At 39.9% G+C, this 15,281-nt stretch overlaps 2 protein-coding genes and 1 long non-coding RNA gene across 5 annotated transcripts; 2 read left to right on the top strand and 1 right to left on the bottom strand.

Moving 5' to 3' along the window:
- Positions 1-4,242, top strand: LOC5513833 (creatine kinase M-type). 3 transcript variants are annotated; one of them, XM_048721075.1, is made up of 5 exons: positions 2-1,300; positions 1,928-2,319; positions 2,531-2,585; positions 3,316-3,383; positions 3,828-4,242. In XM_048721075.1, exons 1-5 carry the CDS (start codon positions 340-342, stop codon positions 3,969-3,971), a joined length of 1,620 nt encoding a protein of 539 aa, XP_048577032.1. In that variant the 5' UTR covers positions 2-339; the 3' UTR covers positions 3,972-4,242. The 3 variants fall into 3 exon arrangements, with proteins under 3 accessions (XP_048577033.1, XP_048577032.1, XP_048577034.1); XM_048721077.1 differs by having other exon boundaries at positions 4-593; XM_048721076.1 differs by lacking the exon at positions 3,316-3,383 and having other exon boundaries at positions 1-1,300.
- LOC5513803 (histamine H2 receptor) lies at positions 3,959-9,366 on the bottom strand. The gene is made up of 2 exons (XM_032383357.2): positions 8,503-9,366; positions 3,959-5,939 (listed from the first exon to the last, which is right to left on the bottom strand). Exons 1-2 carry the CDS (start codon positions 9,257-9,259, stop codon positions 5,560-5,562), a joined length of 1,137 nt encoding a protein of 378 aa, XP_032239248.2. The 5' UTR covers positions 9,260-9,366; the 3' UTR covers positions 3,959-5,559.
- On the top strand, positions 9,117-9,813 carry LOC116619047. The gene is made up of 2 exons (XR_004296480.2): positions 9,117-9,242; positions 9,360-9,813. It is a non-coding gene; the product is annotated as an uncharacterized LOC116619047 (long non-coding RNA).
- Positions 9,814-15,281: the final 5,468 nt, after the last annotated feature.

The following is a 15,281-nucleotide window of genomic DNA, read 5'->3' as shown; positions in this document are numbered from 1 at the left end:
CAACCTGCTGGCCAGAAACTATCCAAAGATGGCCACGAAAAGAAGAAAGATATGACTTTCTAGTAGTGAAATTTGAATATTACAAAAGCATCAGCACTACCACCAAACATTTACTTGCACACACAAATACTTTTATGCCACCTCCGCCCCTACATCCAAGCTACTAGCTTCCGCCTTTTATAACCTCTCTGTTTCCTTCATCGTTCACCACTAAAAAAAAGAAGCTATTCTAGTTGGTACGGCGCGCGCCACGGGACAAGCCTCTAACGCGCGCGCGACAAATTATATTACACGTAACAACTGGTTGCCGCAGACATAACAAAGCGCCCATCCCTGCTCATGTCATCTGAGCGAAGACATCTCATATTTCTCGCAGCCGTTGCGGCAACTGGCGCGGGTTTCGCAGCAACAATAAGAAATGATTGGATCCGAAGTCTCCTCGGTCTTGAAGCCGAAGAAGATCCCTCACCAAGTAATGAAGCATTTCGAGAGATTCTGCTGCAGCAGAAAAACAGAAAGACGGTGGCATCACAATTCCTTAATGAAGCGATTTATGAGGAGTATAAAGACGCAAAGACGGTTTACGGGTTCAGGTTATTTGATATTTTAAGTTACGATGTTAGTTATAGAGACACTATTGGTATAAGGGCGACTGACGAGGAATGTTATTACACATTTATCAAACTTTTTGATCCGGTTATTAGCAACTTTTGTGTGGAGTCCTACAGAAAAGTGCCTAGGGCCACTCAGACATCAGGAATAAGGGATAAAAGAAAAATTGATAATTGTGACTCCGACGTGTCTCCTTTCAGTCAACCTTTCGTTGGGAGAAAAGATGATAGGATGGGACTGGAATACCTCAGAGAAGTGCCTGGGGCCTCTCAAATTTCTATTAAAGAAAAAACATCTTTATTAACAGATGCTCACATAAAAGACCTAGGTTCTGAGACTAGTTTCGATAAAGAACGATACCAAGGTGACGAAAGGACACAAGAAACAGATACTTTTTCCTATGAAGAAAATAGAATCTCATCTGCACCGCATAGTAGCACAGAACAAGGGGACTTTCCCTCAAAACACGAGTCCTCATATCCAAGAGTAGAAAAAAATGTGTCTTATGTTTATCCATCCAATGTGGTGTCCCTCGTGGGCGTTACTGGGACCCTTGATGCACATGTTGTCTCGTGTCGTGTGAGAGTTGTGCGGTCTCTGCAAGGATTTCCCTTTGCCTGGGTTTGCTCTCCTAACGAGAGAAGAGAAATCCAAAATGTTGTAAAGCAGGCTTTGGACAGCTTGAAAGGTGTGTAAGGAAAATCGTATTTTTATCCTTTGTTCAGCTGACAGTGACGAGAATTTCTTAAAAATCGTGGGCCGACAACAAAAAAGCGGAGCAAAGTCTATTTAAGGAAAGGAACAGAAAATATACTAATGCAGAAACATTTTCAACATCTCAAACGCTTTAAAATGGGTTTTGACTGCTAGCCTCTATGGCTAAGAGACGCTAAAAGACGTCGTTTTGAGGGCAACAATGCAATGCACTTCTAGTCCTTAACAAGATTGTCCTTAACAAGATATGAGAGACAACTTAGGTTTGCTGCTCTTGGCACACAAGGCTCTTATGGAACGTGAAATGAAACGCTCTGCTTTCCTTTGTAGTCAACGAAAATTAAGATTCAGTCATTTCAACTAGCAATTACAAAAACGAATCCAGTAGTGTGTGATCAATCTTTCACTGCAGAAAAGAATAAATAAAATGAAATGTCAATTCAGAATCGAATCATATTGCTGTGAAATTCAATTCATCCCACAAAAAGCGGCTCAATTTTATTGTTAAAACATGAAATATTGATGCTATTTTACATCCTATCCGATCTTTAAGTAACGATGCATTAATATGTCTGAATTTTCTCTGCACTTCTTTCAACAGAACCAGACAGCGAGTACTACAAGCTTGCCCGAATAAGCAGTAAATCACGTGACACGCTGATAACCAAGCATGGCATTTTCAGAAATCAGAAGTTAGACTGCGACGACACCTGGAGCTCGGGGCGAGGAATCTGGCGTGACGGAACCAGTAACGCAATCGCACTTGTCAACGAAAGAGAACACATAATTTTCCTCACACAAGAGTTCGGTGGTGATCTATGTCACGCATTTTATCGAATGCGTGACCTAGTGGAGCGGACCGAGCTCGCGTTGGAGAAGACTGGCCACAAGTACATGCACAGTGTTGTGTATGGCTTTCTAGTTTCCAGTCCCCAGGAAGTCGGCACTGGGCTGAGGATAAGTGTGAACGTTAAACTACCACATCTACTATACGTGAGGCTCCTTTTTATAACTTTACATGCATATACCAAACATTCAGTAAAACCTACTTTGAAAAGCGACAAAAGTAAAGGGGAATTGAGCTGACATGCAAACCATGGATGGGGGGGGGGGGGTGATTTTTATCTCCCCACGTGGCCGGGAAAGTCTGCTTTTTTATGCTAAGTGTGACCCCACCTTACATTGCTTTTGTTTTGTTGTGTAGGAGCCAAGACTACCATTTATCATGAGCACGCTGGGTCTGGAGAAACGCCAGAGGGGTGAGTAAATGTGTCAGCACATGGGGGCGTACCCATGGGGGGGGGGGGGGGGGGGGTGGCTGGGGGGGATGGTACAGTAGCACATCAAAAGCTCGACGCATCAATCCGTACCGCGCTTTTGCTGTGCAGCATGACTGGTGCGATCGTGCTCATCGCTATGCCGAACTTGATTGATTTAGACGTCGAACTGTTCTTGTGCTAATTCAAACTATAAGGCTAAGTTCAAACGTCGTATTATCCATGAGCCGTACTCAATGCAATTACATGCGAATTAAGATGAAACAATCGACTTGGTCATTTGCATGGATTGAATACGGCTCATGGATAATACGACATTAGAACATAGCCTTAGATTCGGATAGATGGTTTATTCATAAAGAAGATGGTTTATTTATAAAGATTAAAGCCGGGTGAATTACGGTGAATTACGTGTAAGTTACAATATAATATAAGTACATAATTAATATTGAAAAACATTGAAATTATAATAAAGTATGGCGCACATTTGCACTATATATAATGAATATACGCACACACATGACTAAAAGTGGTTCAGAGAATGATGATCCGCGTCAGCAGTGCGACCTATGGACCAGGCCCTTACCTAATTCAATAGAAAATGACGCATGCATTTCCCAAATGCATCCATCGGAGAAACACTTGGTATTAATCAAGGCTGCCTGAAACAAGCAGCTGAGTCAGTTTTTTAACACTTCAATATAATTTACAGGAGTGAGCAACTGTGACTACCCTGACTTGGTGGAGATCTCGAACAAGTATCGCGCAGGGCTTACAGAGGTATAGTACAGTTACCTTCTGATAACTCGGATCTCCCGTGCTCGAACGGAATTTTTTTCTTCTCGGTCCAAGACTCTATGACCGTTGGGGGGGACAGTGTTTGAGCAAGAATAAAACGGTCGTCAGCGGATTTGAAATATTTAGATATTTACTACCCCGCTGCATGTGCTGGCATTTACAAATTTGGGTGGATATTATTACATACACGGCGTGGGCAAATATTCGGGGAACAGTTCTACTGCGGTGCGGTTGTGAGCAAATCGAGCCGATCTGTGTGCTCCCTGTGATTTGCTGATCATAGAGAATCACCAGTAAGACATACAGATATGCAATTTCTTCATAATCTGCGCTGCGGTTGTGAGCAAATCGAGCCGATCTTTTTTTTGCTTGTCATTGCATGCCTAAATATCTTTTGACAAAACTGCAGTTTTGGTCTTTTCGCAGCACGATCTCCTGAGTCATATGTTCAACAGCATAACTCTTCTGGTTGCCATGGAGAAGCGTCTCAATAGGGGAAAGCCGATAGATCCGTTGCTAGGCAACCTAATGGAGCATATCGGAAAAGAGAAGCAAGGTTGTAGCCGATGAGGGATCTTTATTCCATACTATTAGTAGCTTGTTATTATAGTTTTAACTGATGTTTACATTAAAAAAGATTAATATAATAGGGAAACAGATTACGTATCATACTATCTAGTGGGGCCGAATATCATTGCGAAGCAAATATTCTTTTCAAATTATATCATTTTACATTAATGAAGAATAAATAACACCTAAATTCTTAGGTATGTACAGTATAGCTATTCTGCGGTAATCCTTGCAGTTTTTCTAATAAAACATTCCATTTGCGTCTCTGCAACCTCGTCTCCAGGGTCTTCTGGGTAATTTTCAATATATTCAATACAATATTTGATTCTGATTGGCTCACCGTCAAAATAATATGTCTGTGGACAGCTTCGCGCGCGCACTCTTATCTTCAACATAACGACATAAGGGAAGAAACATGTTTTTTTTCTTTTATGTCATTATGTCCATGTCGTTATGTCGGGCTAAACATAGTGCGCGCGCCCATGTCGTTATGTTGTTATGTTGCTAGTGTGCACTTGGCATAAGAAGTCGTAGTACCTATGTTACACATGTACGCTCCAATTGATTGACTTTTTCTGAAATAGAATTTCTTCCTTAATGGAATTCGAAATAACTAGCGTGTAATGCCTGGTGCACACTAGTGACATAACGACATGGGCACGCGCACTCGTTTAGTCCCGACATAACGGCATGGACACAATGACATAAAAGAAAAAACATGTTTTTCTCTTATGCCATTATGTTTATGTCGTTATGTTGGGCTTATGTCAAAATGTCGAAATGCACACTTGAACGTAGGAGTGCGTGCGCCCATGTCGTTATGTCATTGTGTCACTAGTGTGCACAAGGCATAAGAAGTTTCAGTGTTTGAGCAATTTTACCATTGTCCCTATGCCATCGAGTCAATAATGTGTGATATCATTAGCGCAAACTCTTAAAAAAAAGCAACTTTTCAAGCTATTTATTGCTAACACGTAAAACATTACTCAGGGATTTTTTTCCAAATTGACCGGCTCTCATCTTGTGTTAGTTGGGACATCGGGAACCTCTGGCGAGTAAAGGACGAGGAGCACTGGATATGCTTGAACATATTTCCTCGTATCCTGGACACGAGCAAAAAATGGCAAAAAGCTAAGGTTGTGTTAGCTTACATTTTGACTATGTTTTGCCTAGAGGTTCCGTGCATAATATAAAACAAAATAAGCTTTAGTGAGCAAAGTTGCAGTAGATCATAAAAAAAAATTGGAAATTTCGCCCCTGATGTTTCTTTTCTCTGGATTTCGTGTATTTCGATGGACTGGCGAACGCCAGCCAAGCGAAATACAGAGAAAAGAGGCCTTTGCTAACAGGGAACCAAATTGGGTAATTTCAGCTAAATCAAGAGTCTTACAACTTTCAGTATCTCATGATCGGATTAAATACCAAACTAATACTAATGCGTATTTTGTTTTATATTGAACAAGGAATCTCTAGGTAAAAAGTCAAGCAAGCTAACACAGCCTTACAATTTGAGCTTTGCCATTTTATGCTCCTGTCCGTATTATCGGCCCAAGCGATCCTCGGCCTTTGCGCCCCGATTGAAAGCCGGCTAGCAGGCTACTTCTAGGCTAGACCTTGAGATGACTAACGTGAAAGAAGTCGTAGTAGTGCTTGAAGAAATCTCACTTTCGTCTCTCTTGAACCACCACAACCAGCCCTCACCTTCATCGCGCCTCGTGCTACTAACTGTTACAACACTATCCCTGTGGATATCCTGTGGTGTGACGTCACGGCGTAGCCATAACGACGCAAGGGCACGTTTGAAGTCCCGGCTACGTAGGGTACAGATGGTTGGGTTGATGATAGCATTGATGTAAGCGAGATAGTACATGGCCTGTGATGCTTGGAGGCTGGGACCGTTAATTACTTGGTAGAGGTCAAGGGACATGAGTGGGATATAGCATGATATAAATACACCCACCACTAGACCTGAAAACACAATAGTCTAATTTGAGATGCTGCAAATCATACACCTATTTCAAAATACGTTGTCAGCGCAAATGACAAATGGCAATTGCCAAATGGCAGTGCTACCATCAAAAATTACCAAGGGCTCCTCATATTTCACTAAAAGCAGGGAAATGTGAATAACTCGTACGATTAGTTTAATTACTCTTTACTCTTAGGGGTTATAATACCCACAAGCCGCGATTTATCTTACAACTACCATTTGCCATTCGCCATTTGCACCGACAACGTTCATTGAAATAGGTGTATATACACCAACCGTCACTAGACCTAAAAACACAATAATATCTTTTGAGATGCTGCAAATCATATATACACCAACCGTCAGTAGACCTAAAACACAATAATATCTTTTGAGATGCTTCAAATCATATATACACCAACCGTCACCACAGGTAGCCCAGGCAATGGTTTTGAAGCTTGTTCGTAGCTTGGAATCGGCTGTTATTCTTAGAGGTAAAACGAGTGGATTGAAGTCGCGATTTTTTGCCTTAAAACTTAGAACATGCCTTGTTGTTGTCATATTTATGTGTAATATACGATTTTTGGGGGTTTTCGTAACGAAATATATGACTTCTCTCCCCCTACTAAGAAAAGAAACAAGGTTGGAGGCGCCATTTTCGGTAGCACTCAAATACCGTCGAAATTCGCGAGGAAAATACAACAAACGAAATATTTTTTTCTCGCAGACCTATGCCAGGGTACACTTACATTCGGTATGTGGCAAAACATCCGAGCTAAACTATTTTCCCTGGCCGCTAGCCATTTTTTAAAACGAGTAAGGCTGTCACCGGCGCATTCGATACGGATTTCATAAATTTTCGTGGTCTAAAATTCAGAACTGTCAGTTTTCGAAGCAAGGTAAGTAATCTGTTATCTCTTATTTTTGTTTAATTTATATAACAGATTAATGTGCGCCGATGACAGCCTTGCAGACTTTCCACCTCGCAGGCTAGTTTGCTTCGCTCCGTGTTCAGCCGAGCGTACCTAATTGTCCAACGGCGCCGGTCAAGGATTCAAATCGCTGCTTACTCGTTTAAAAAAATGGGTGATTTTGGCCGTACTATACTACTGTGATCTCGGTAGCACCAAAGACTAAAAATGGAAATAAAACTAGCCTTAGCAGTTGACCTGGATCGACAACCAAACATTGCCCTCATTATTATAGGGGAATAAACGATAATTAAAGGAAATGTGCGTTAATTAAGTCTAGACGGATATAAACATGGGTTATGAATCTCTTTTTAAGTGAAGACCTGCGTAATCTTCATAATTTTATTATGGCTTTTGCAAGCATGGCTGTATTATTGGAATTTCAAAGTAATAAGACAATTTTTGACAGTAGATCTTAACCATCTAAATTTGTTGAAAATGCTTGTGAAATGTCAAATAATCACAATTTTGGTGGCCAAAAAGTGGGTCATTAGGTCATTTCTTATTCAGGCATCTTCGAATGACAGGGGCAGAAATTGGCAAAGTTCAAATTGTAAGGTCGTGTTAGCTTATATTTGCTTGATTTTTTGCATAGATGTTCCTTGTGGAATAAAAAAACAAAGTAAGCTTTAATATTTTTTGGTAGATAATCCGTTCTTGAGATTGAAAGACTCTTGATTTTTCTGAAATTGCCCAATTTGGGCGAAATTGCTACTTTTTTCATGATCTATGGCAACTTTGCTCAAACATATCTCAGAAAGCTTATTTTGTTTTATATTATGCAAGGAACCTCTATGCAAAATATACACAAAATGTAAGCTAACACAACCTTGCAATTTTAATTTCGCCATTTTTTGCTCCTGACTCTTCGAATACTTTGCTTTTTCCATATGATACATATAAGTGCGCACCCCCCCCCCCCCCCCCCCCTTAGGGGAAGTCGGTTACCACAAACAGAACTTTATTTTCTAAAGTCTATAGGCACTCTTTTTGAAAACTAAGAGTTGGGATTTTTCCTTGCGCGATCAGTAAAAACGCGTCAAATCTACGCCCCTCTGTTGTGAAAACGAGGTCGGTACCCCCATTTTTTTATTACATTTGTTGAAAGCCCTTAACTTCAATATTGTTTATGCCAAGTTTTAAAAAGTTCTGGGTTGTAGAACTATTTTAAGGGAATTACCTTAAACGCGCGCACACTTAATACCGGAAAATTCGAACAAACAGCGCGCGCCACTATGCGCAGAAGGGGTGCGCAGTGCAGTTCAAGGGAATTACCTTAAGCCGACATGGACATAACAACATTAAAGAAAAAAACAAGTTTTTTTTTTCTTATGTTGTTATGTCCATATCTTAATGTCGGGCTCATGCCTTTATGTCGAGCCATTCAAACTTGAACATATGAACAGATAAACAAACAGTGCGCGCGCCTATGTCGTTATTTCACTAGTGTGCACCAAGCATTAGAGATGCCTTAAATGTCTTTTCGTGTTTTCCAAATGCCCGTAACCTCCTCTTTTCCCTGTATTGCTTCTTCCCAGTTGTCAAGTAATGTCTGTCCCCCACACCGCCCCCCCTAAATCTAACGACTTACCAATGGTCTTTGCCCATTTCATCTCACGAGTCCGCGGTCGCCTATTACGCATGTTCACATGGCTCATGGGATCCACTCGAGTAGACTGGTACCAAGACGTCTTAGCAATACGAGCGTTTACCACGATGATGATGATCAGCGGTATCAAAAACAAGACCACTGCATTGAAGTACATGTGAATCCGTAAGTTTAGGTGAGTTTTATGCCTCAAAAATAATCTCGTACAACCGAAAAAGCAGCTTTTAGTAGTGAAGTCTTTATTTATCTCCAAGAAGAACGAAATGATACCGATAGAAATACACGGTACAAGCCACGCCATACACAGCACGACTGTCATGCGAGCCCGCGTAACGATCATCCGATAGTGCAGCGGAGAAAACACCGCTATGTGGCGATCAGTACTCAGAATAAACATATGCAGAATGCTGACGTAAATAAGTACGCGGAATACCTTAGCGAATATATCACAAAGTATAACAGACTTGTTCCCGATGCCAAAGCTTGTAAGTATTTGAAATATCAGAACTCCCACCATAAGAAGGCCAGAGAGGGCAAGACCCACCAAGGCGCCGTTACGAACCGTGTCACGCAGCTGGCGATCACGGAACACGAGCACGCACACGATAGAATTCACGATAATGATACAAACAGCGATGAAAAACAGAGCTACCGTCTTCCAGGCTCTGCTTGTGTGGTCTATGGGTTCTGTAGTTGGTAGAATTCGCTCGGTTGGCGCTGATGTAAGGTTTGTTTGCATATTGTTCCAGTGTAAATCTGACGTTAATAACCACTCAAAAAAGCTGTCTCAAAAACCGTCACAAAAATAGCATTAAAACAAATCTCTGTTTCTTTTCAAGGTAACGTTGTCAAAGGATTGTGAAGCAGTGATCTGGTGATCGCACAAAAAGACTTCATGTACTATACTATTCGAGAAGCCTTGAAAGGCTTTCAAATTCTTTGTTCTTCCACGAATTTCTTTGGATTTCAGGAGCCACTACAAGTGGAATAGTTTAGCTATTCCGGAAGCCACAGTCTTGATAGCCTTGCGGCGGGGTTATATTTAACTTTTTGCTGAGTGTTCTAAGCGTGTGTTTCCATTAGTCTGTCATTGAACACCGGTCACCGTCACGAAATGGTCCACGACTCCTCAAGGAACAAAGTTAATCGCAAACGGATTTTTAGTATAACTTTCAGCTTGTACATCCTTATAAACTAAACCACAATGATCTTATGCAAGATAATTTTTTTCCCAAACGTGCTATGTTCCGTGTTTTTTATTCCTCAAAAACAATAAATGTTTTTGTCCCCTTTCCTTATTGTCGTTTTTGCTTTTCGCTGCTTTTTGTCGTAATTTCACATAAGTTCAGACTGACATTGACAATATCCTTTGATCCCAATAGCGTTCCTTGTACAAGTTATCAAAGACAGCTCGCTTTTCTGTCCTTTCCTTTCTCTTAAGGGTTGTGAGTAAAGACTCATATGACAATGATCCGGACGGTGTTCCTTGCTCAGTATGTTTAACCGCGGTGGGGCCAGCAACAACCACGAGTAGCAGATCCCAACACAGTCGTATGTGCCACAAAGTCCAACTAGCCTATTTCACTCTTCCGTTAGTCTAATGTCCGCTATGCGTGAGATCACCCTTCACGTCGGCCCACACCACGATAGATTTAGCTCCTTGTCATCATGTCAACGGATACATGTTGTAAGTAATGCATCACCTAGTGCAGATAAAAGGGGGTCAACACACAAGTATCTTGGCTCTTATTATTATTATTATAACCTCAAAAAGCAGCGTCATGATAGACAGACAGAAAAATGTATTTTGTCTAGCGCGTTTCTCGCAACGGTCAATTGTGTGCGACATGACTGCATTGAATACAGAGAGCAAATTAATTAATGGCTATTAGCTCCCTCCCCCGTATATGAATGATCTTCAATCCAGATATTTCAACTGAAATTCGGCCTCCTCTATGTCGAAATATTTTGGCCTCCTATAAATGTAAAAAAATGTTTTTTTCTTGAGTCCATCTTCACCCCCCCCCCCCCCCCCCATCACCTAGGTCAGACCCGACGACCCCTAATCATAAACATCATTTGGATGGAGCCCATACAATTCGTGCATAGGCTTTTAGTTTCTCTTGCTCAAAAAAGGGTTTATGATATTATACTCTAAAAATCAGCGACGACTTAGCTTAGAGGTCAAAATAAATTCCTTATACAATTTGTTTTAAATGGCAAATAATTTGATTGTTCATAGGGATAGCTGTTGTTTGGGAATGTCCAATGTTAGCTTTAACTAAATATCTCCTTTTGTGCAAAAAATTATTTGAGATGAAAATTGCAGATGTGCATTTTTTATATTGAAAGGGTTTGTCTATGTGTGTGTATAAAGTCTTTTAAAAGCTTGGGGCACATATCAGGCATGGATTAGACAGTGCTTTTGTTAAAAATGGGATTATATGGTGACATAGAAAATCGATATCTATTGCTATTATGTACATAAAAATGTCGTGGTTTCTTATCAAAATTTAAAGAGTACTAGCAAAATCACTGTTATTGATTTTATTAATCTAAAAAATTGTGAATAAATGTAAAAATAACTAACTATAATAAAATAACTAAAATAACTAAAAAAAGTTTTATACTTCATTCACCAATTTCTTTTAAAAAGCTGCAATAGGTTTCCCTAAAATGTTATTCTGTTAGGATAACGAAATGGCGGCTGACACCTTTTGGTCACGTAGGCTTTTTTCCTGTGCTCGAAAAATGCCTTTTCAATTACTCCGAAAAAGCTGAAACACTTTCACAATGTTCAATCGTCTTACAAAAATGCCATTACTCACATAAGAAATGTGTGTTTTTTGTAAGGGGTCACATCATCGAACACCCGATGAGCTTCGCAGACTTTGTCTCACTCACCACCCAGGAAAGTGCCGAGCGTTATAACACCAACGAAAAAATAAACCCTTTTGCCTAAATATCTTATCAGATGCGAGGGCCTTTAGTTAGATTGATGCTAATGTGCTGCCACAAGCTGGGGAGATAGCAGATCTGTTGGGTTCTTCCGGCTGGCATAATGGAGCTTAGCGAGTACATTATTATTTTTTTGATCACTCAGGTAAGTGAGCGCGTGCTTGTTGAACTCTTGTTATACTTTCTTACGTAATAATTGATTTTGCTCCAAGCAAAATTACTACTTCTAATAAAAGACATAGTTACATAAGGGATCTCATAAACAGCAACTAAAAATGTTTTTCCTTGCATTAAAAAGAACGGAGACATACAGCAGGGATTTTTTGAGTGGGGTGCTCATGATGTGACGTGATTCAATTTTTGGCGGTCCAGTAAGGTGTGCCCCCCCCCCCCCCCCCCCCCCGCGCAACCCCTAAAAAATATGTGAAACAAAAAAAAAAGCGCAAGCTTCGAATGATTAATTACCTTAATTTTTTTTATTGTAACGGGTTTTAAAACAAGAAACTCAAAACTATACCTGCATTATTGTTCTTATTGATGAAAATAAAAACCCGAGATAATTAAAGAGCTCAAAGAGTCAGTTCACATTTGTCATTGTTTTCCTTCAATATTGGCGACTATTATGTAAAAAAATCGTCAAATAACCATTTATAAGGGAATTTTTTTTTATAAAATTAATCAAATTCATTCGAAAATTGCATAACAGAGCTTCCCCATTTTAGCCGACTGAAATGGATACTAGTTCTCACCTTTGGTATTCTGCTGACAGAAAGCAACGATTTCTATGTTTCACCAACAGGAGGTTAAAGAACATTCGTATTTGATTTTCCCTTGACCCCTTCTGATCTTAAATAAGCCAGTTCTTTTATCTTAATTGAATAATTCCTTAAACCCATCCACAGATAACATCCTAATTCCAAAACCCGAAATTTCAATAATGATAAGAACAGTAGTAAATTGATATCAAAATACGCTAGAGTGTATAACTTTTTGCTTTGATGACCATACATAAACCTTACTACAATAGCTGCTAGAAGAAAAATAAACGTTTTAAATAATATTATTAGCCTGCAGCTAATTTTCCCCATTATCTCGAAAATTGGGTTTGATCATTTTCAATGCTTTCCTTTTAAAAGTGATGTTGTTACGTAATAGTGTTCGTTATTAGGCATTCCATAATTTCACTCGTTCGATCACCCAGGCACGCACGCAGCTTTCCTATACATGTCGGTTTTCGTTTGATGATCGGCGAGAAAATAGAATAAAAAACAGTAAAAATATAGAAAAATAAATGGAATGCAAAAGAAAGAAACGATTTTCAATATCTATGTATCGTGCGTTTTTTACTCAGGCTCGAGGCAGTAAAGGATGTTTGTTTTCTTTTTTGAATTCTTTATTCGGAGATTTTCATTGATCGCGCAAATTTTTTTTGGTATTTTTTTTTTGGATAATAATCTAATGGTCTAAAATTTCCTTTCTTTTGTGAAAAAAACAACGATTTTATTGGGCGTGGAACGCGTTTTGCAAAGTCAAGGCTCGTGTGTAGAGTCGCAATTCGTAATAACCAAAGCTATCGCTATTTGTAATAAACCTTTGTCGCAATTTGTAATAATCAAAGCTGTCGCAATTGCATAAACAAAAACATGAAGTGCGCACCGAACACAGCGCGCCATAAAGTGCTTTTTTTTTCTAAATGACATGCTGCGGCGTCATTCGTAGCGTCAAGAGGGCAGACCCACGTAATAAATGTTTGATGATATTGATAGAGGTAACCAAAAATATATTGTTGGATGTTTTATCAGTATTGTAAATACACCTATATCAGAAACGTCAGTGCAAATGCCAACAGGCGTGTACACACGGGGGGGGGGGGGGGGGGTACAAAATTGCCTCGTCCCCGCGAGCGCAAAAAGAGGTCCCTTCCGTGGGATGGAGCGTCGAAATTAGTCTGCACTATTCTAAAAAAAAAAAAAAAAAAAAAAACGTTTTTGCCGTAGTCGAACACGTAGACTAGGGCAAAAAACGTGCCCTTTAACATCAAAATCAGATTTAAAAAATGTACACATATATCGCCGGGCAGAGAAAAACTTGTTAGGGAACTTTATTAACCTTACCAAATCTACGCAGCCACAAGTACACGGTATGTTTTTGCGCTGGCTGGGATGACGTAATTTTGACGGTTGCCATTCAGCAGGGATTTCACAGGGTTACTGACCTTTCTCTCCGGGGGGACGGGGACGAGGCAATTTTGACGGTTGCCAAATTCATTGTTGGCAAGCATATTTCGACGACAAAAAGGCGAATATTTTGCAGGATTTTTCTGCAACGGAGAATCGTGTGGCGCTGAGGTTTGGGCTGGTTGGACTCCAACTATCTGTGAGGATGTCGCCGTGATTTGAGCGCGATTAAGCGGGAGGAAGTGCGTTTTTGAGGACGAAACGTAGGTATGTCCAAAATTACTTCCCTACCTTTCACCTCGTTCGTTTAAAATTTCAAATCGTGAATCTTGAATCTTGAAAAAGGCGCTTTAATACGGCCAAAGAACACGCAAAAAGTAAACATAAACACCACACTAGACTACACACGCCTTTTCAACAAGTTTTTATTTTTATTTTTAACTAGTTTTGTTTTTCGCCCTATGTTTACCATAAAATCAATAGGGACAAATAAAGAGCTTGGGCTACCTGTGGAATCGAGTGAATAATTCCAAGTTTAAGAGTAAAAATCTAAAACAACGTATTTTCCTTAAATTCGTTAAAATTCAGAGACTTCAATACCACAAAATATTGGCAAAGCGTTTTCTATTGCAATGCTACCCACAATAAAGCGTAAAATAATTTAAAATCGAGAATTATATGCGAAAAAAATCGTTTTGTTGTAGGTTTTAAAAACAGTGCGAGCTCGTGATACTGTCGCCATCTTGATTGCGAATGCAGCGCGCGCGCTTAATGCAAATAAAAATTCATAGACTACAAAATATCTGCTAAATTTGTCAGATTTTTTCCTGAAGTTAACCATTGAACTCCTGGCTATTTTTGAGCTGAATTTACAAAAAAGACTGAAAGCAGATACCTCCCCCACTATTCTGAGTTTTATACAGACCGTCAAAGTCAAATACCGTTGCACCTAGTCAGCGGTATCCTAGCTTTCCAACAGTGCTTTGCGGTCCCCACTTTTAATTCCTCGTCATTGTGCTGATGCGAGCACAAGTTGATGGTTGCTTTCTTCATAAAAAATACAGCTATGAGCATATTGGGAGAGTGTCCTAGGACATCATGAAGTCTATTGGGGTAAAATTTAGTACTGTGCTTATGGATATTTGCAAGCAAAGGTGGATTCAGTGATTTTTTCTTGTTTGGCTTTGCCTGGATGAGAAAATGATTTTCTAATGAATCACCACAGCTCTCCTAAATGCTGTCTTTTCTGGAACCAAATTGATTCCAAAATTGTTAACCATGCTATTCTGGGTCTGTATGACCTGGAATTGATTTTTTTTTTTGGCTTTGGGGTGAAAAGACTTATAAAAAACCATCTGACTTTGGGGAGAGGACTGTTGACTGGCCCTACCCTCGTAATTTTCTTCCCTGGATCTCCCAGAATGCTTTGCAATCCGTAATGCCATTCAAGTGGTTTTACAAGCCTTCAAGGTGTGGACATTGTGTTTTGAGGCCATGTAAATGAACCTGGAGGATCAGAATAAAAGCATCTATTTGTGTCTTGAGCTGTGTTTGCTGATCTCTCTCCCTTGTGTGGTATTTTGAGCGTTTTGTTAAAAGGGTGATTCTGCTTTTCTTTCCTTGTTC

Source organism: Nematostella vectensis, chromosome 13 (assembly GCF_932526225.1).
Source record: "Nematostella vectensis chromosome 13, jaNemVect1.1, whole genome shotgun sequence".
In the NCBI taxonomy this organism is placed as follows: domain Eukaryota; kingdom Metazoa; phylum Cnidaria; class Anthozoa; order Actiniaria; family Edwardsiidae; genus Nematostella; species Nematostella vectensis.
This window is presented reverse-complemented; position numbering and strand designations above follow the sequence as displayed.